The 21,734-nt window shown below is 34.3% G+C and overlaps 1 protein-coding gene across 5 annotated transcripts in view; it reads left to right on the top strand.

Moving 5' to 3' along the window:
- The window catches only part of NUF2 (NUF2 component of NDC80 kinetochore complex), a 29,857-nt gene extending 11,304 nt beyond the window's left edge, over positions 1-18,553 (top strand). For all 5 annotated transcript variants that reach the window (XM_019931924.3, XM_019931915.3, XM_019931909.3 and 2 more), the window contains 9 exons: positions 1,015-1,112; positions 2,315-2,388; positions 3,750-3,846; positions 4,737-4,799; positions 7,573-7,710; positions 9,716-9,856; positions 10,856-11,031; positions 11,990-12,125; positions 18,114-18,553. In XM_019931924.3, coding sequence (XP_019787483.2) covers positions 1,015-1,112; positions 2,315-2,388; positions 3,750-3,846; positions 4,737-4,799; positions 7,573-7,710; positions 9,716-9,856; positions 10,856-11,031; positions 11,990-12,125; positions 18,114-18,248 — 1,058 coding nt within the window. In that variant the 3' untranslated portion in view covers positions 18,249-18,553. The remainder of the gene's footprint in view (positions 1-1,014; positions 1,113-2,314; positions 2,389-3,749; positions 3,847-4,736; positions 4,800-7,572; positions 7,711-9,715; positions 9,857-10,855; positions 11,032-11,989; positions 12,126-18,113) is intronic.
- Positions 18,554-21,734: the final 3,181 nt, after the last annotated feature.

Below are 21,734 nucleotides of genomic sequence, written 5' to 3'. Positions count from 1 at the left end.
TGATTATAATGTGCCTTTGGGGATTTTATTTTATTTTTTTACCCCCACTTAGATTTGCTCACTTCCTTGGATATGTTTATAGTTTCTATCAAATTTGGAAAATATTTAGCTATTTTATAAAAGTTTTTTCTGCCATTCGTTTTTGTAGGACTCCAATTACACATTTGTTATGCTGCTTGATATTGTCCCTCAGTTCATAAGTTCTCTATTCTTTTTTTTCTCTCTGGCCTTCATTTTAGATAGCTTTTATTGCTATGTCTTCAGTTTCACTAATCCTTTCATCTGTATGTCTAATCTGCTCTTAATCCTATCTAGTGCATTTTTCATTTCAGGTATTTTATTTTTCAATTGTAAAATTTGATTCAGGTTTTCCCTTTCTCTCCTTATAATGCTAATGCTTTTCTCTACCTTCCTGAACAAATGGAATATATTTATAGAATATATTCATAGGCTGAATGAATTCAAAGGCTGAATCAAGAAGATAGAGTTTTTATAAATTCTAGTTGCCTTGGCCTCTTCAGACTCTAAAAATTATAGTTGCTTTGGTCTCTCCAAGCTCTGAACTCTATCTTCATGACTCAGCAAAACCCATGAGTTCTGTTTATATTCTACCTTCCTGGTTTACAGCCTGAAAATTCCCTTAAGTGGTGGGCTAGTGCATTCATTAATAGGGTTCACCTCATTTACTTCTCTTGTGGATTGCTGTCCTATATTGCTTGTTGTTCAGTGTCTAAAATTTGTTGTTTTATATATTTTGTCCGGTTTTCTGGTTGTTTAAGATGGGATAGTAAATCTGGTTGGTCTCTGTTGTTCTTTCATGGTCAAAGTGCTTTTTTTTTGGTTAAGATAATTCTGATCATCAAGTTAGAGCAGTTCTTCACTTTGGTTAATTAGCAAACACATATTTTTGTTCTGTAACTATGAGCGGAATATATGGTGGAAAAAGGATAAATTTTCACTTTTATATTATATTGTTTCAAAGATTTATTTAAGGAGTCTTTCTTTGTATTTTAGAGGCAAAACGGACAAGTCGGTTTTTAAGTGGCATTATCAACTTTATTCACTTCAGAGAAGCATGCCGTGAGACATACATGGAGTTTCTTTGGCAATATGTAAGATTTAAGTGTATTTTTTGGGTCACATACCAGATCAATAACATCATTTGTGCACCACTAATCTATTTTGAAATGGTTGTCACAGATACCTAATTGTTTTATGGCCATTAGAATTAAATTTACATATCAATATTATATTCATATGAAATTGCAGATTTTAGTAAGCTGATCTCAGAATGAGATTTTCTTCTATATTTGGTATCATTAGGGAGAAGCTGGGGTTTTTGTTTTAATTTTGTAGCTGAGACTCCTTTTCCTTTATTAGGAAATGTAAGGGAAGAGAATAGTGATAACCCATTCCTTTTCTTTGAAGTTTAATAGATAATGTAGTGTTCTTTAAATAATTGAGATATTTGACGTTTATATTTGCTTTCTAAATAATAGCCTAATTAGGTGTTTTGTTCTGTTTATCATGCTTACTTGACATTGCATTATAAGATTCAGTTCAAGTAAATCACTTTAACAGATAGAAACTCATTTCATCAACAATTTAGGGAATTTGGAAAGATTATGGGTCATCTGTGTGATTTGTTCCCATCTGTCCACAGTTTGAGGGTACCATACTTTTAGAAAAGCACCGGAGTGACACCAGAGAATTAGGCCTTTAGTGACTGAGCTTCATTGATAAATATTTCCTTGTACAAATCATGTTCAGCTTATACCACCTAAACATCACATACTCTCCAAAGTGTACAGATGTATGTGCCAACACAAACAAACACACAATTTTGTTTGGCTAATTTCACTTCATTTTTTTAAGACATGGCTCAGACATCTATCATTTCTATGAACCCTCTGTGATACACCTTCCCAGACATTGCCCAGGTTGGATAGGATGTCATTATAATCAGTTCTATGACAAGTTGTTTTGTAGTTTTATATTCGTTTTTCTGACTCATCAAGGAGACTGAACTACTTAAGTCGAGGAACTACAAGTTAGTCTTCTTGGGAATTATTCCTGGTACCTAGCACAGGGCCTAACTGTAGTAAGAACTCAACATTTGTGTGTTGGATAAGTAAAGGAATTCCTAAGTCACTTGTTGTAAATGCCTAATTCTTTCTTAAATTTCTTATTTCTCATGGTGAAATTTGTAGAGTGAGGAAGCATTTTGTAGCCAGTACCGGTAGATATTTTTTTAAACATGTCTCTGATTATGTTGAAAAACACTAATATGAAATTGTTAAAATTGCTTTAATAGAAATCTTTTGTGGACAAAATGCAGCAGTTAAATACTGCCCACCAGGAGGCAATAATGAAATTGGAGAGACTTGAGTAAGTAGGAGATTTACAAATAAAATAAATGCAATTTCAAAATGCAAAATGAATGTAAGTAGTATTTTACAGTCTACAGTCTACTTCATCTCTTTTATCTTCCTTATTAAATAGCAGAGTGTTTAAGTTTACCTTTTTTGAAAAAGAAAAACTAGCTTTTCTTCTAACTTTTAGTGCATACTTTACTCTTCTACTTTTTTTTGTTGTTAATGCATCAGCCAGACATGTTTAAAGCCATTAACTTAGTTACTCTCCTAAATTATATCTAGTGGTATTTATCTTAGTAGGTGAGCAGTAACTGACAGGATTCTCTTTTTTCCTTCAGATCAGTTAATTCTGTTAAAATTTTTATTCCTTCCACAGAGGTTTTCTGTTTCGTTTTGTTTTGCTTTTTGGCTCAAAGGTCAAATAGGAGAAGGAATCATTCAAGGGTTATGATTTCTTGGCTTTATATGTATTGATTTTGAACAAAAGGATTTTTTTATTTTTATCCCTTCTAATATGTTGATGTCTTTGGATTTTTCTGTTTCAGGTGAGAGCTCTTTTTTAGCCTGTCCTGGCATAAATTGCCTTTAGAGACAGCAGCAAGCTGAAAAGACTGGGAGTAGGAGGCAGATATTAAAATTTAACATGGTAAATTCACCATAAACCAAGTCAAAAGAGAAATGACAAACTGGAAGAGAATATTTGCAACATATGCAGCAAAGCCTTACTATCTTAATAACAAAGGCCATGTAATATTCTTAATATACCAAGAACTCCTACAAACTGATAGGAAAAAAGATAATGGAAAAATGGGCAAAGGCTATAAACAGGGAATTTACAGAGGATTAAGTACAAATAGCTAATTAAAAATATGTAAAGATCGTTAAACTCAATAGCAGTCGAGGAAATGAAAATTAAAGTAACAATTCTATACCATGTTTTAAAAACTAAAGTTGAGAGCATTCATAGGGAAGAGACTGAAACATGTGTAAGTGCTGTTAGGAAGGATTAGTAGAGCAGAAGAAATGGGTGATACAGGAGAGAGATGTGAGAAAATGAGAGCCAGAGCAGAGGCGGAGGAATCAGCACTAAAATTAGGAGTGGAGTTAGAAAGGGTAGGTATGTATGCAGATGAGTCCACACAGAGATTTGGTGGCAGGAAGTTGAAGGAGCTCATCTGATTTTTATTTTCTGTTTGTAGTAGAGGCCAGCCAGGTCATGGATTTTAAATTACTGTCATTTGGAAGAATGAGAACTCATAAACATGAAAGCAGATAGTTTTTTTCATTTAGGTTATTGGAGGGAAGAGACTGTTTTTGGCCTTTCAAGGTTAAGAACTTGATATATGTTATTTTAATTTATTTTGCTGTGTTCAGTTCTGTTCCAGTTGAAGAGCAAGCAGAGTTCAAGCAGCTTTCAGATGATATTCAGGAGCTGCAGCAGTCGCTGAATCAAGAGTTTCGTCAAAAAACGGTATCTGTTGTTGGACACCTTAAACTTTTTTAAAGTTTTTTTGTAGATATGGAGGAGCTAAGATCACATGGCTTTCAATTACTAAAGAAATGGGGTATATCGCTGTGTCCATTTGTGCACCTTATAACAGATATATACTTCTGTTGACCAGGTCAAACCATGATTATTTATTGATGTTGTCAAAGGTATATGCTATCTTGTTGACTAGAATTTTTTAAGATTTTTCTGTGTCTAAACCTGATGTTTCCAAACTGTGTGCTGAGGCGCCCTGGATACTGCAGCAAACCCTCAAGGGTGCTTCAGGTTATTTTCAATTTTAAAGGGAAACAACATTCAGCATCTGTCATACACTGCTTGAACTTTTCTAGCTCAAGGTAGTTCACAGTTGCAACATGAACTCACGTTACCTTCCTTTCGTATCTTTGTGAACATGGGTTTTTGGCTTTTGCCATGATAAAAAGCAAGTGCTATGCGAAAATCATCGTGCAACAAGAAATAAGAATTGTCTGTGTCCAGTGATTATAAGATGTGTGAATTTGTGTAGTGCCCAATTTTTGCAGTACACACATCCAATTTGGAAGTAGTTGTGGCTGTTTAAGAATAAAATAAAAATAGTATTTTTCTTTCAATTTGTATGTATTACTTTTTCAAAGGGCTACTAAGTTATTAGGACATAAATACTTATTCAGTTATTTGGATTTAACTACTTAATAAAGGAACTGATAGGTGTTTCTTTTGGCCTTAGGGTCATAATGAACAGAAAGTTTGAGATTATCTGGTCTAATCCATTTAATTCCTGTCCTTTCTTACTTTTATTTTATTAAAAAGCATTGACTAAATTTAAATCTGTTTTGAATCATTATAAAGCAGTTGTTTGCTTCTTTCCCTAGATAGTGCTGCAAGAGGGAAATTCACAAAAGAAGTCAGATATTTCAGAAAAAACCAAGCGTTTGGTAAGCATCTTTTCATTTAACTAGCATTTAAGGTTTGAATCTTTTGTTTGGAGGAGTATTTTAACTGTGTGTTATTATTGTTAAATGTTTCTCTCTTTTTCCCTTAAAGTGAAACTAATTTAACTTTTTACAATTTAAATATAATAGATGACTATTGTTTTAAAAAATGTGGAAAAACAAAAATGTGTGACAGAAGTGAAAATCACCTGAAAGCTCACCACGCAATCAGATACATGTCATAGATTACATTTCTCTGTGCAAATATACACATATATGTGTAATTCTACATAAATGATATTACTCTCTACATGTCTCAAACCTGCTTTTTTTTCATTTTACAATATAGTGTAAATAGTTATCACGTCAGTATATAGCCTCATTATTTTAATAACTGCACATAGTTGTGCATTCTATGTATATACCTCAAATGTAGATTGTTTTAGTGTCCTATTGATAGACATTCACATTACTTCTAATTTTTTTGCTATTGAACAATAGCACATGTGTGTTACACACCTACACATGTACCTGTATATTTGTGCACCAGGCTGCTTTTTATCATACAGTAGATTCCTAAATGTAGGATTTCTGGGTTAAAGGAAATCACACTTAAATTTGGCCCACATTGCCAAACTGTCTTCTAAAAAGATATCAATTTGCACTTCTACCAGTAGAATATGAGAGTATTCTTTTCCCTACATTGTAGTCAGAAGTGGATGTTTTTATTTTTCTTTTTATCTTTGCCATTCTTATAGGGGAAAAAAAACACCTCATTTTAATTTTGATTTTTTTTTTTTTTTTAGTGACTTAGACCACCTTATTCAGTGATTTGTTGTTATTTCTTACTTCATGAACTACCTGTATATGTTCCTTGTTTATTTCATTTTTTTTTTAAGTCCATAAATTAGAGGAATTAACTCTATTTGTCTTTCAAATTCATCATTTTTTCCTATTGGCAGGTTTATGTGTTTATGTAGTAAAATTGATAGATACAGTGTTCTACATTTGGGTTTAACTCTATACATAGAAAGGCCTATCTCATTCCTCATTTTTTTAATCCCATATTTTCTCTTGTACTTTTATTATTTCCCTATTATTTTTTTTTGTTTTCTTTAATGAATTTATTTATTTATTTATTTTTGGCTGCGTTGGGTCTTCGTTGCTGCACGTGGGCTTTTCTCTAGTTGCGGTGAGCGGTAGGCTACTCTTCGTTGTGGTGCGCAGGCTTCTCATTGCGGTGGCTTCTCTTGTTTTGGAGCACGGGCTCTAGGCGTGCAGGCTTCAGTAGTTGTGGCTTGCGGGCTCTAGAGCGCCGGCTCCGTAGTTGTGGTGCACGGGCCCAGTTGCTCCGTGGCATGTGAGATCTTCCTGGACCAGGGCTCGAACCCATGTCCCCTGTGTTGGTAGGCGGATTCTTAACCACTGCGCCACCAGGGAAGTCCCCCTGTTATTTTAATGTTTATACTTTATAGCTATCTGAAATTTACTTTGGTATAATATATTCCTTATTTTTCTGTCACTTCTTATTGGCAGATGTTTTCATCAGAGTAATAGTGACTATGATTCAATTTTATTATTCATTTCTCTCTGTCCCATTTAAATCTATATTAAAACAAAATCACTTTGTAATTAAAATAGCAAATTTAGGCTCTTTGTATAGGGAAGAAAGTTGATGAAAGTCAATGCTAATGTAAGGAAAATGATCTCTAATTCTGTAGGGCGTTAAAAGAGTAGATAATGTGGTGGTGTGCTAAATTCTAAGAAAAAAGTAAATAATATTGTTTCAAACATTCAGTTTTGGCCTCTGAGTTAGTTGATGAAAAGCTAAGAACTTTTTAAAATTTTTTAGTTAGAAATAATTTAGGCAAATTATACAAGCTGTATAGTAATACATTCCTATTGTAAAATACTCCGATAACACACATATGCATATATAGAGAGAGAGAGAGGGAGAGAGAGAGAGAGACATGAAAGGCCCTCTTCTCTCTGCCAACTGTACCTAGAGGTTACACTTTTCCAGTCCTTTTTCTGTGCTGTTACATGCACAGATATAGGTGTATATAGTCATTTGTTGCTGTTTTGTTGTTCTGTTTTCATAGGAATGGATTTGTGTTATATAAGAGAATTCTCAGATACCCTTCATCTTAATTCCCCCAATGGTTTTAAATTCAGGAGAAGGAAATTTGTTTTAGTTTAGTAACTGTGTACTGAGTACCTTCTCAGTGCTATTGCTTTCATTGGGTTCTGGGAAAGCAAAGATAACTGTTCACAATCCCAGGTTGCTCAGTTAATTCAGAAACACATATTAAATACATAGTTATAGTATCACATGTACAATAACTGTTTATAGAAGGAATACAGGGGAAGTAGGAACAGGATTTTCAAGGATTAATAGAAACTCACTTGCAGTACAGGAATGGGATGATGGTACTCAGGAGGACCATACTATCAGAGAGAGATCACTTATAATTGTCCAGACATAAGACTGACTATATTACCAGATTGTAGAGTGTAGTAGGAAGCTGGTGGAAGATGACACTGGAAAGGAGAGTAAGAGCTACATAATGAAAGATCTTGAATGGTGTGTTAAGGAGCCTGATCTTTGGCCTGCAGACAAAAGTGAGCAATCAAGCAGGGGAGTGATGCGGTCAAAATTTAATTTAACCCCCACTACAACAAACACAGACCCATTTCTTTGTTCTTTTCCATTACCGTAGTGGCTAATCACCAGTTTTATTATTATATCTAACATATAAAAATGTTTTCTCAACAGAATGAACTAAAATTGTCAGTGGTTTCTTTGAAAGAAGTACAAGAGAGTTTGAAAACAAAAATTGTGGATTCTCCAGAGAAGCTTAAGAATTATAAAGAAAAAATGAAAGATACAGTCCAGAAGCTTAAGAATTCCAGAGTGAGTTTCCTTTTTATTTTAATGCTTTTCTCTTTTTCTTTTTAGCAACTCTTGTTTAATTGTGTGTTAATTTTCTGATTTCCAGATTATCTATACATCTCTTCTTCTTAGGTTTTTTGCCCTTGTCTTTAATTTTTAGCTCTTCTCTAAAATGGATGTAGGAAAAGAAGTATAATTTCAAGACATTTGTTTAATTATGCAACAAATTTTTGAGGCTTTTGCCCTGGGTGATCAAAACAGAAATGACCTGTCCTCATGAGACTTAGTTACTTTATCTTAAGTGAGAAAGGTGTTAAACAATTTTAAAATCAGTTCTATAATTATAAATTATAATATGTATTATGAAAAAGTATAGGGTGTGCATGTGTAGAGGCAGGAAGTATATGGGAACTCTCTGTACCTTCTGCTTAATTTTGCTATGTACCTAAAACTGCTCTAAAAAATAAAGTCTATTTTTAAAAAAGCACCAAAGAGAGAAACAGACAAATAGGATAGGGTGCTTCAAAATAACGTAATGAGAGTAGCCTAGTTTAGTATTGTGGAAATCAAGAGGTGGAGGTGGGAAGGAATGGAAATTTATGTTGACATCTGAAGGATGAACAGAGGTTATATTAATAAATTGATATTGAAAGAGCATTCAAGGCAGAGGGAACAGCATATGCAAATTCTATGAGGTAGTAGTAGAGAGTAAGTTATATTCAAGGAAGAAAGCATGATGTATAAGAAGGAGAATGGCATGAGATGATGATGGAATGGGCAACGGGCAGATTATTCAGGGTGCTGGTTTACCTTAAAAGCAAGGGCATACCACTGGCTAGTTTAAAAGGGTAGTGTTGGAACATGGTATGATTTAAGTTTAAAAAGATTATGGGTTACTCTGGGAGATGGATTGAGGTATGTGGGACAAAGGTAGAAGTGGGTAGACAATTTAGCATCCTTTATGAGGAAAGGTTTTTAAACTGTTAATTAAAAAGAACATTTCTGGTTTATCTCTGAATTTATTATTCAAGTCATTCCTGATAATTAAGAATTATCACACGGGAATAGACAAAGATTACTAGAACAGAAATGAGAGCTCAGAAATAGACCTGAGTATTTATGAGATCTGTTTATTTAATAAGCAATTCTGATTCAATTGGCAGTTCATCTAGACGAAAAGCAAGTTGGGTCTATACCTTGCACCATTTACAAAAATAAGTTTTAATTGGATTGAAAATTTAACAAGTTTAGAAATTTTAGGAGAACACTTGTATTATCTTGGACTGGGATAGAGTTTTTAAATTAAGATTGGAAACTCAAAAGCTATAGAGAAAAGTAGACGTGTGGAACATATATATAGTGCATATGACAGGTAAAGGGATTATATCCATGATATGCAAAGACACAAAAGAGTATTTACAAATTAGTAGGAAAAAGACAACTTAATGGAAAAATGAGCTGAAATATGATTAAGCATTTCACTGAAGACAAAATCCAACTGGTTAATAAGGTGGGAGGAGAGATAGACTAGTGGGGAAAGGAAAGAAGCCTTTGTATTGTTGCAGTGCTTGTGGTAAACATTATGCTCATTTCCTAATTTTAGGAGAAGAATTAATCTTTTTGAAAGAATTAGCTGTAGTAATAGTTATTATACAAATGAATAGGAAGATTATAATTGGTAATATAATTGCCCAGGAATAATCAGGAGTAGTTTGAATATTAGCAGAAATGAACTCTTTAAAAATTGTTATGAATAACCTTTGGAAGGTACTTCAATGAGTGATTTAGTAAAATTATGGTAGTTTTTCTTTGTTCAAGGATATTTGGCAATTAGGAAGCATAATTATAGGTGCTTAGACACATGTCAGTAATAGTGCTTTGCTACTGACCTAGAAACTTAATTGTTCTCTGCTCTTTAGCTTTCAGTATCAAGTACAGAAATTATTTAAGAGCAAACAAATTGACATTACTGCAGTTTCATAAAGGAGAGTGCCAACCTGGTTTCTGTGTTTTTTTTCTTTCAAAGCAAGAAGTGATGGAAAAGTATGAAATCTATCGAGACTCTGTTGACTGCCTGCCTTCATGTCAGCTGGAGGTGCAGCTATATCAAAAGAAAATACAGGACCTTGCAGATAATAGGGAAAAATTAACCACTATCTTAAAGGAGGTTTGTATTGTATGGAGTTTTTATGTCTTTATTATGTAATAGTTTACTGTAGTCCCTTGAATTTGCTTTTACTTTCTGTTGCTGTTTTCCTACAGAAAAGCTGGGTCATTCTACATTATAATAGATGTGGCAATGTGTGCTCAAGGATAAAACAGTGTTCTTTTTAAACATAGCAATAGTAGACCCATTTTAACCTTCAGATGAAATGAATAATAAATTAATTAACATAGCATATTACCATGTATATTTTGGAAAAAAGTAATGAATTTTAAACTTGTTCTGACAGTTGGAAATGATCTTCTAATCAGTAAGCATAAAGTCCCAACTTACTGTCTAACACTGTAGCTAGGATCTATAAAGAGATTTAAAGTTTATGACACAGACCCTGCCCTGAGTGAAGATGGACAGCTAAGGCCAACGTTTTTAAGTTTCTTAGGCTAGAAACTTGAAAATCCTTTTCACTTCATTGGCCTAATCCAGACTGCCCCCAGGATCACTGACATAGCATTTAATGAAAGATTTCTTTCTTGAGGGAAGAAGGGGTTGAACAGTGAGTAGCCTGAGATATTCTTTCCCAGCTACACACTTCCCTTATCTCCCATCAAGAGTCAGCACAAAAAAGGATTGAGATCCATTGCTTTTGTTTCTAGGGTCTACTCTTTCCTCTTTATTCCTACTACCTTAGTTCAGACCCTCACCCCCTCAACTTAGCTAGTTGGCTGATCTTATTAACGTGTTCCTCTATTCCAATCCTTGCTGATAAACTGACATGAGAAATAACACGTCTTTTGGTGTCAGGTTCTTTCTCAGTATCCCTAGTGCCTTCCTGTTGTCTGTTTCGTTCAGTCTGCATTCTTGTGCTGGGCTTTCAGTGTTTAAACAGTTTTATCACATTTTAAAATTGTATTTTATTACAGCGCATCCTAGAAAATAGTCCTTCATTTTATTTGTAAATCCTAATTGGTTGTATTGACTTTAAATACATCTCATAAAATACAGAGCCTGAACTTGGAGGACAAAATTGAGAGTGATGAGTCAGAACTGAAGAAATTGAAGACTGAAGAAAATTCCTTTAAAAGACTGATGATTGTGAAGAAGGAAAAACTTGCCACAGCACAGTTCAGAATAAATAAGAAGCATGAGGATGTCAAGCAGTACAAACGCACCGTGATTGAGTATGAACTTATTTTAAATTTAATGTATTAGAAAGTAATTAGAAAAACCTAATTCACTTTTTCCCTAAGATTCCAAATCTCCTATAATTTCAAAAAGGTATTCCACTGTTAGGTGGCTAAAACAGATGAGTTAATTATGAATCTCATAATGTTGCTATATCTAGATTTAGAGATGTTTTAGGTACTAGTTTTTTTTTCTTTTCCTGATATCACAATTCCGAATCCTTTGCACAATTCTTCAGAAGGGTTCTGGTGCTACTGCTTATTTCAGTGCACTTTAGAGACAGTGGTCTAGAGTTGTATTAGAGTGAATCAACTGGTTCATTTTACTGTCCAGCTGGTCTATAACATAGCATATTTTGAGAAAAAGTCTTATTTTTTTATTCATATACGAAGTAGTACTTTGCTAAGCATTTTGTCATGGCTGTCGTCATCGTTGTTGTTGACCAGTATGTTTGGGTGTTTCATTGGTAGAGTCTTCTTCCCATCAATTCCAAAAATGTGTTTTTAGAATAAATGCCCCAGATATGTCTATGAGATGACACTATTTCAGCCTCTAAAAGATGTATTAGGATGGTCTGAAGATTTCCTTTGCTCTCCTCATGTAGATGAACCAAAAGGGCAGAACCTGAGGGTTTTAATTTGTTGCCACACGCCTTGCAGGAAAGTTGTGCTGATTCACACTGCTAACAACAGTACATGAGTGAGCACAACTGGGGAGATGTGACTTAAGATCTCCATGTTAAATAACAGCTTTGTGTGGAAGAGCTTACTCTATGCCATGAGCTGAATATAGCGCCACGCTGTGATTCGCGTATTTGCTTTCGTATCTTGAGAAGAGTTTTAGGTGTGTCAGTCAAATACAAACAGTCTCTTTGGAATCAAAATTAGAGTTAAATGCTTGACTGTTTAGATGCTTAAGAGGAATTATAATTTAGCTGTCTCTATTTTCCTTTAGAGATTGCAATAAAGTTCAAGAAAAAAGAGGTGCTGTCTATGAGCGAGTAACCACAATTAATCAAGAAATCCAAAAAATTAAATTTGGAATTCAGCAACTGAAAGATGCTGCTGAAAGGGAGAAACTGAAGTCTCAGGTGAGTGTATGTTCATAAGAAATTAATTTCAGATAATCTCACAAGTTTAAAATGTAAATTATGTCATCCTCATTTTGAAGATTTTGTCAGTTCTCCAGAGTAGAAATTGACCCCTCAGGTCTGTTGCTTTTATTTCCATTTATAGCACCTTTTCCATTACCCTGGGATAGTTTGCATGTATGCAACTATAGTTTGCATACCTTTTTTTTCCTTGCATACCTTTGCATACCTTTTTTTTCCTTGCCTTTTTTCCCTGTTAGCACCTAGAATCCTGCTTTGCAATGCGAGTAGGTGCTCCATAAAGGTTCTGAATTTTTTTGATACATGAATTTAGATGGTGATTTAAAGTAATGTCTTCTAAAAAATTTTTGCATTTTTTCCCTGATAAAAGGATCTCAAAAGTATTTCTTATCATCAGTGTTAAATGTATTTGAGTTGTTACCGGTATTTTGAGATGTTTTTCTTTAATGATAACTTTATCATAATTACCTAAAGTTACTCTGCTTGTTTCAAGTATATTTATTTTATTGTTTCATACACAGTCTCAAGTTTAATGAGGACAGGCATCTTGTCTTCTACATTTTTATCTTCCAAAATGTCAGTATAGTGCCAAACATAATATGTTTATTATGTTTATTTCTCTTTTTTTTGTTGACTGCCAAAGACCCAAAAAAGTAGTCTATTCCTGCTACCTTTATCACATCTCATTCTATCCTTAGCCTTTAAAGTTTGTTCAGTGTCCTCAAGATTGTCCCAAACTGCTCTACCAGAAGTCACTAAAAACAGCCCTTTATCATGTAAAATCCCTTGGCCTCTTTTTTTCTCATTCTTCATCTTGCCTACATTGATATCTTATCCTAAACCTCTGAAACCTGAAAGATATTTAAACATGCTATCATTACCTTTCACCATTCACATTTAATTTGCAAGGATTCTTAATACTAAAAGAACCACAGTAGTCAATCCCCTCTCTTGTTCTTAGGAGCTTTTATCCTCTGAAATATTAGATTGTTAGCACGTGCACATGTAAGTGTATATATACATAGTGAGGATTGTCTCAAGGCTACTTTAAAAGGAAGGGAAGAAAGAAAAAGAAAATGGCTGGGTTTCCCCTCCCATGGTCTGCCCAGTACACTGTCCTGATTTTTTCTATTCTTCCTTTTCTTTCTACATTCCAATCACTTTTTTTTTTTTTTTCTGTCCCTTAACTGGATATCTACCAAGCCTTTGGCCCTCTGTTTATCTCTAGAATGGGGGTTAGAAAGACCTTAGGAGATATTTAATCCTACTTCTTAACCAAATCAAATGAGCAGATATTTATTTGTTATCACATGGTCAGATACAATTAATGAACCAGTTACTAATGTAAGTACCTTTTGTCTATAGGTCATAAAAGGTGCCCGTGCCTGCCTTAAATTCCTTTTAGTTTTGTGCATATATGTCTTGCCAATAACATTTTAAGTTTCTCAACAATAGCAATCTTATTTTTTACCTTAGTATGTCTTATCAAACCATGCCTAGAATGCTGCCTTATATGTAGTATGCTTTCCATAAATATTTGTAAAATTGGAAAGCCATCTGGCATGCTGTTTCTTAAAATTAGCCATGTAGTAGAACTCAATGAGGAATTTAAAGATGAGCAACCCCCCACGAAAATATATTGAGTTAGAATTACCAGCAGTGGGGCCCATGAGCCTAAATTTTTTAGCATGGCTCTTGAGAACCACTGATGTGTTCTGCTTCATTGTTTTCAATATTACAGAGCTCATCACTACCCAAGCTGTTCTACTAGGACAGCTATAGTTTTTAAAATGTTACTTCTTATTTTGAGTTTAAAAATGTTCATTTCTGTACTCTCGTGAACCAAGATCACCTCTCTGGAACAAATCTGTATCCTCTTCTACTGAATAAAACTGTACTTAAGACATTTGAGGGTAAAGATCATGGGTTCTTTCAGCCTTCTCATCCAGGTTAATTAGCCCTAGTTTTCCAGCCATTCTTTATATAGTTTAATTTTCAGATTCATTATTCTGTTTTCTGTCCTCTCTACTCTGTTTCCTGCTTTTTTTATTCTGTTTAAAATGTAGAACCCAGTACTAAACATAGTCTTCCAAGTAATGGTGTGACCAGCCCCAGAGCACAAGGCTGCTGTTAATGAAGCGTAATATTGGGTTGGATTTTTAACAGCAGCATCTTGCCCTTGGCTCATACTGTGCTTGTGATCAATTAAAGGACCTCTGTCTTTTTCATATGAGGTTCTGCCAACTTAAAATTTTTTCACCACACTTTCATGCAACTAGTTTTTTGAAATTTTAATTCTGGATTTTACTGTTATTTATTTTAGGTTTCATGTTATTTATTTCCACCTTGATTTCCAAAATGTCAAGGTCAGTTTAAATCTATGTATCATTCACATTAACTATTTCTCTTGGCTTAGCATCACCTACAAATTTGACCAGCATGCCTTTTGCTCCAGGGGAGATAAATGTTGAGTAGAACTGGGCCCTTTGCTGTGTTGTATTTCTTCCTTCAGAATGGCATAGAACTACTGATCAAAACTTTGGATACAGTTGTTCAACTTCCTAAGTTGTTCTAACCATACCTTTACCCAGACAACACTGTGGTATCCATTTGTTCCAAAATAGCTTGGGAGAGTCTGTAAGTCCCCTGGTGAAATCAAAATATATTTTGTCAAAGAAGCCTCCTTAACTTACTTCATAATCATCTTTCATGAAAAGGAAAGAAGGCTATGTTAAGATTGCCAAACTGTTCTTTGTGTAATTCTGTTGGACCCTAATGATCATCATATCCTTTTTTTCACTAATTATTCTTTTCCATAGATATTTCATCTCTTCTAGTTTCAATCATCATCTTTATTTAGATAGCTTTCAAAAATCTGTTTCCTGTTCTGTCTTCCTCAACTCTACTCCTTATTTTACCTGCCTGATGGATATTTTCAATGGATTAGCTTATCACAACAAAAATAAACAATTATTAAATTACATTCAACATCTCTAGTGTCTTTCCTCTTCCTCACTTTCTCCTTCCCCCTCTGTCTCTCTTTCCCCTTCCCTTTCCCTCTCTCTTTCACTTAGTTTCTTCATATTCTTCAGCGGCATCATCATTTTCAAAATATCACAAAGAATTGCACTTTTGGATTTTCTTTAGATAATCCTGATATCCAATCACCAAGATAATGTCATTGATACTGTTCATAACAACCCCTTTCTAATCATACTTCTATCACATAACTTTCTAATACTCATGAATTCCAGCAAAAACTGGCTAGATTTCTTCCTTGACTTAAGATCCTCTTGCATCAAATCTGCCCTGAATCCTAAGTATTGCCAAATTTAACCTGCTAAAATATCACTCTTATTACTACACTTTCTCGTTTAAAACAGGAACTCCCTGTTCTCCTGTAGTTATTCATGCATTTAGTCAGTCATTCAACAAATGGTCTATGCACCTACTAGGTGCCAGCCTTTATATTTGATTCAGGGAGTAAGTATGAACAAGGAAGGCATGATTCCTACCTTCTAGGATTTTTAAAGTTTTGTATCTAAGCTAATCATTTTCATTGTTTAAGGTTTAATGAAAAGTGTATTCTCAATATAACTTTCTCTGGCTCCTTTCAGATATCTTTGATTTCTCTCCTTCTCAAGTACTATAGCATTTTTAGTCTTATTCTGATCTGTGCTGTCCAATGGGGTAGCTACTAGCAACATGTGGCTATTTACATTTACTTTTAAATTAATTAAAATGAAATAAAATTTAAGATTTAGTTTCTTGTTTATACCAGCTCTATTTTAAGTGCTCAGTATCCAGTCTGGTCTGGATTGTATGGTTTTTTAGGGTAGAAAGCATAATTGCATGTTCCATCGTACTGTTGTACTATTTACGGTGCTACTTGTAGAAGGTACTCAGTAATATAGTGGTTGATAAATTAATACAGACTTGGTGCGTAAATGGCTACACTGGCCATAAAATTCCATGGCTGTTATGTCATCTTAAATTTCTCTGATTTGAAAAGTGAGATAACTACCTAGACCAATGCTATCCAAAGAACTTACTGCTGGGAATGTTCTGTACTGCTCAGTACGGTAGCCATTAGGTACACGTAGCTGCTGAGCACTTGAAGTGTGGCCAGTGCAACTGAGGAACATGTAGCTGTTTAAATGTAAATTTAAATAATCACGTGTCCCTAGTGGTTGTCATGTTAGGCACTGTAGAGCTAGAGTTTGAGTTTAAAAATATTTAACTTCAGCCAAGCTATCACAGTAAGACTTACTTATTATGTGAATGAATATGATAAAGTTCCACTTGGATACAGAATTTAATTGGAAATTGAAATATATAGCTTTCGTGAGGGCTGTGATCTATTGCTATTAATATCCTGCGACGGTTGGCTTAGAACTTCAAATGTTTGTTTGCTTCTGTGGATGTGCCAGTGGAATTGGGCTTTAATGTTTCATTCATTTATTGTGGCTCTACCTGTAGGATTTGGTTCCTCCTTGAGAATGTAGGTGTTCTCAGGAGAAAATTGTTCCTCTGAGTGTGTTGAAATGGTTGGTTCAGGTATTTACAGATTGTATATCTTTATTTAACCACACTTCATTTTAATAGTTTCTCATGAGTAATGTCTTTCTACCAAATTTATTCAGCTTTCTTTTTGGAATGAATAAATACATATCTCTGTAGAGCCAGGAAATTAAATTGATCTGTAGCTGCTGAAATGTGCTGATTTTTTTTAAAAAATGGTGTTTACATAAGATAGCAACTAATTCACCTTATTTTTCCTACAAGATTTAAGAAATAAAAGTATCAAAAACTTTTGATTTATTTTCCTAATGATTAATATTCCATCATAGTTGTAGTAATTTGATGCCTGATTTAGATCTTGGGAATCTAAATACCCTCTTCTATTTTTGTATTAGGATTTAATGATCTATGTTTAGATTTTGGGAAAATGTTTAGCCTTAAGCTAAACATTTATATTCACTTAATCTAGAGCAGTAGTTCTCAAACTTGCATAGGTGGCAGTCTCTGGAAATAGTGTTGTTCTTTTTTGGAACATTTTGAATCCATACTATATTAAATTATAATCTATATAATTTGCTCAAACTCAGACAGTATCTACACTAGAATTTAAACTAAGATAAATAGTAGCCAAACTGTGGGTTTAAGAAAAGTTTAATGGGAGCAGCACTTAAAATTGAGAACATTTATACCCATTATACCCATTTACTGCTTTTTCCTTCCATTGGAAAAGGCCTGCTATTCTATTTCAGTGGCGAAACACCTTTTATAATCTTTCAGAATACTACTTTTTCTTGTATCAAGGTTTGAGAATTGTTTTGTTTAAGAAAAATCAATAATAAGTGGATCAAAATTGCATTTGATGAGTATGAGATAGAATAAAATGTATGCAAAGTGGTTCATTTATTATTTCATTCAGTCTATAGAAATTGTTTTGTAATTTTTTCTTAATTCTTAACACATCCATATAGGTTTATATGAAAACTCACTATTGCTTATAGTAGGACTGCCTGATCAGTTTGTTAAAACAATTCTAAAAGGTATTCCTATATTTCTCAGTCCTGTAGATTACCTATTAAATCTGTTTACATATCATTTAAATAATGATCAGGGTTAAGTGCAGAGTACAGTAATCTAGGTATTTGCCAAGTAAACCTGAAAAGCTCCAAAGTAAAAATTTTTCTTTGATGATTAAAAATATGTTCTTAATGTCTTGGGATTCAAGCCATTGTTAATGTCTCTGCTTTGTCCTTTCTAAGTAGCTGAGTTTCTGATGCATCTGCACAGCTTAATAAGAGTAGGCATACGAGTGTGTACATGTGCATAAGGTACTTTAGGCTTTAAAATATTATTAATAAACATGAACGAGACTGTTGGAATTCTTGTGACTCATTTTTAGTTTAGGTCGTTGCATGGAATAATTCTTATTATATTTCATTTTCTACTTAGGAAATATTTCTCAGCTTGAAAGCTGCTTTGGAGAAATACCATGAAGGCATTGAAAAGGCAACAGAGGACTGTCACACTAAAATAGATGAGAAAACAGCTGAACTGAAGAAAAAGATGTTCAGAATATCAACCTGATTAACAGAATTAAACGTCTTTTTGTAAATAGCTTGCCAATTTTTAATTTTATATTCGGAAAGGGAATAGTTAAGTTAATGGAAGCATCAAAAGTACCAAATAATGTTGGCTCAGTTATTTTTTATATACTCTCATAGGTTATTATTTTGTAAGATAATGCATTTAATGTAGACTTTTGTGAACTTACAATTAAAATGGCTTGTGCAGCCATTCATGTCTCTACTCTGCTCCTTGTTATAAGTGTTGGTTGGAGTAAAACAGAAATAATTGCATTTGAAATATATAATGTTTCTCTGTTATTATCATGGCTGTTGCTGCTTTGTTTGTCGACATACAGAGGTGTAGTATTATTGAGCCCTGACTTTGCACTAAGCATTGTGGGATCTCATTTGATCTTCACTCAAGCAAATCTAGGTAGACATTTTTGTAACTACTTTATAGATGAAGTAACTATGAAGGTCCTGAGCCAAAATTTGAACCGTGCTCTGTATGAGACTGAGGTCTGGAATGTTTCTGCTGTACCACACTTTCTAATGTAATTATTTAAAAGAGAAAGTTATGAGTGTGGTAGTCTAATTCTTCACTGATGCCATGGCATTTTTATGAGGAAAATAAGTTACAATGTGCAAACTGCTTAGAACAGTGCCACGGTAGACATATATATGTCTGGTAGACATATGTATATGTTAAGTATTGGTATTTGGAGTTCCAGGTACTTTTCTCTTTGTCAGAAATACTAAAATACTACGGTAAGTAGAGAGTAGGCTTTCAGTGACAGGAAAAGCCCTGGAATAGGAGGAGTGGAAAGAGCTAGGTGTCCAGGGAGGAAGAGTTGGGACAAAAAAATTAAGCTATTGCTCTATCCCTTTCTTGCTTTTTTAAAATAGAATTTTAATCCATAGAAAGGTCTGTTTATGAGGCTAGGTAACGGGTGTAAACAGGACCATGTCTCTCATTTTATATTTAAAAAAGTTTAACTCCCCTGGACCCATCTCCACCTTCAGCTCTTGCTCTTTTCTTTTTCCACAACCAAATTTCTAGAAAACCTAATCTATACATGTGCTTCTACTTCATTCCCTGCCCATCATCGCATTGTTACTTCTCTCCATACTAATTCACTGAATTTTCTAAGATCACATTAATAGTTATCAAGATTCCCTGGATGTGTTTTAATCTTTATCGTCCTTACATTCTACCTGTCCAGTACTTTTTCCCCTTTGTCTCAGTAACACTGCTCTCTTGGTTCTCTTAATTCTGTCTGTTCCTTTTAAATGTTTTTCCATGAGGGCCTCATTCTCTGTTCTTCTCTGAAGTGTTTGTGTTCTCTAGACTTCTGCCCTGGACCCTCCTTCTCTTCTCAACCTCTGTACCCCTCCTTGAAAACTTTTATCAACACCCACCACTTCAATCACGAATTAAACATCCATGCAACTTTTACTGCATTATATACATTTAGTTACACTTGTCATATTTTTCCGGAATTTCAGACTTGGGTATCCAATAGCCAATACAGTTTACCCTTGACAACCCTGCTTTGAACTGCAAGGGTCCACTTTTACGTGAAGTTGTTTCTATAGAACTACATGATCCACGGTTGGTTGAATCTGGATGCAGAACCACAGATACAGAGGACCAGAGCATAAGTTGACAAAAGCTGAGGTGGGTCCTGGGACCAATCTCCAGCAGACACTGAGAGATGACTGTAAATGGTTTTAACCTTTTGGCATTCTGGTGAAGCCTAATGGGGCTTCTCAGGGTCATGTTTTTCATGCATGAAATAAAACACAGGACTGCAAGCGATTAGATTCAAGTATGATTATCGAAATACTTAAAAACATGTTATGGAAAAGGAACTCACCCACTTTCCTTCTTATGCCACTACCCCTCACTCCTTTATATCCATTTAGTTAGCAAGAGCTCCATTGATGTACCCAAGCCTCCTTCTCTCACATCTTTGCCCATGTTGCAGTTTACATCGTCATCATTTCTCAGCTGGTATACTTGCAGTAATCTTTGTTACCAGGCTTCCAGTCTCTAACCCACCTCTACAAAGATATTAGGTTATTCTAAACAAGGAAATTAGATTATGTCAGTCATTTTTACAAAGATTTTTAGATTTTCAAATTGTGCTGCTCGGGTGCCGTAGTGAACTCACAGAGAAACCGTGCAATATTTAAATTTGCAAAGAAAACAGTGATAGTTGCTATCTGTTGGACACCAATGCAAACTACTAGCTCAAGGCAGTTCACAGTTTCAATGTTAGATCACACTACCTTCCTTTCAATGATATATCTTTATGAAGCTGGGTTTTTGGCATTTGCTGTGATACAAATCACATATCACATGACAATCATTATGGAATAAGAAATGAGGGTGGCAATATCCATCTGATTTCAGGGTTTGAGAATTTGTACGGTGCCGGATAGGCATGTACATTCAATTAATAATCGGCTCTCTAAGAGTAGAATAAAAATATTCTTTCAGTTTGTGTGTTTTTCTTTCTTAAATACACGTTGCTAGGGTATAAATGCCTATTAAGTTGTTTGAACTTAGGTTCAACTTGATACTTGAAACTGCTTGATAATGGAACTGTTAAGTTTCTTGTTTTTTGATATTTTTGGCCAAGGGGCACAGTAAAAGAATTTCTGATACATTAAGGGTTTTATGAACTGAGGAAGTCTTGGGACCTGTCACTTACAGGAGAAATTTGCATGAGTTTCAAGACCCTTCATGCTCTAGACTCTCATGTCTTTTCTCTTGCCAGTTCTCATTTGAACTTTATCCTCAAGTAATACTGAACTGTTTTAGCTTCCTTAGCACCTCACACTTTTGTGTGTGTTTTCACATTTCTTCTCACGGTTTTTCTTTTGTATGTCCAACTGGAAAATATGTATTTTTCAAGTCTCCACCCGAACTACAGCTGTAATACCTTTTTAAATGTCAGGTTTTCCTTTTCTTCTGTTATTATTTTCACTATAACTTGTATCATTATACTATAATTTTTTACACGTCCTCCACTGTGCTAGGCTTCATGTTTCTTGAGGCCAGTGACTGTGTCTGTTTTTTTAGTACTAATAGTATAGCATAGTGCCAGGCACCTGGTTAGCCACTTTGTTTACTTAAGTTATAGCCATTTTTCTCTACTGTGACCAAATAATATAGCCATTGAGGCCAAGTTATCTTAATCCAAGAAGAAATACTTATCTTTCATGCATTTTTTTTCACATCAAACATCAACAGACCTGCTAGTAGTTCAGTATCTTCACTCATCTTTTTTTGCCCCCAAACAGATAAAAGCCTTAAGAAGCCCTCAGTATAATCCACATTAAAACCTATAGTTGGCTGTTTTGATTGGAGAACAAATGACAAAATGTAGAACTTTTTTTCTCACACCTTCTTGGAAATGACTATTTGGGCTATGTAACCTTTAAAAGTTTATTAATATAGGGAAATGAATGCTCCGAAAGAAGGCAGTGGCATCGTGTA

This window comes from Tursiops truncatus, chromosome 1 (assembly GCF_011762595.2).
Source record: "Tursiops truncatus isolate mTurTru1 chromosome 1, mTurTru1.mat.Y, whole genome shotgun sequence".
NCBI classification, from domain to species: Eukaryota; Metazoa; Chordata; class Mammalia; order Artiodactyla; family Delphinidae; genus Tursiops; species Tursiops truncatus.
Note: the sequence above shows the minus strand (reverse complement) of the source record. Positions and strands in the feature narration are given on the sequence as shown.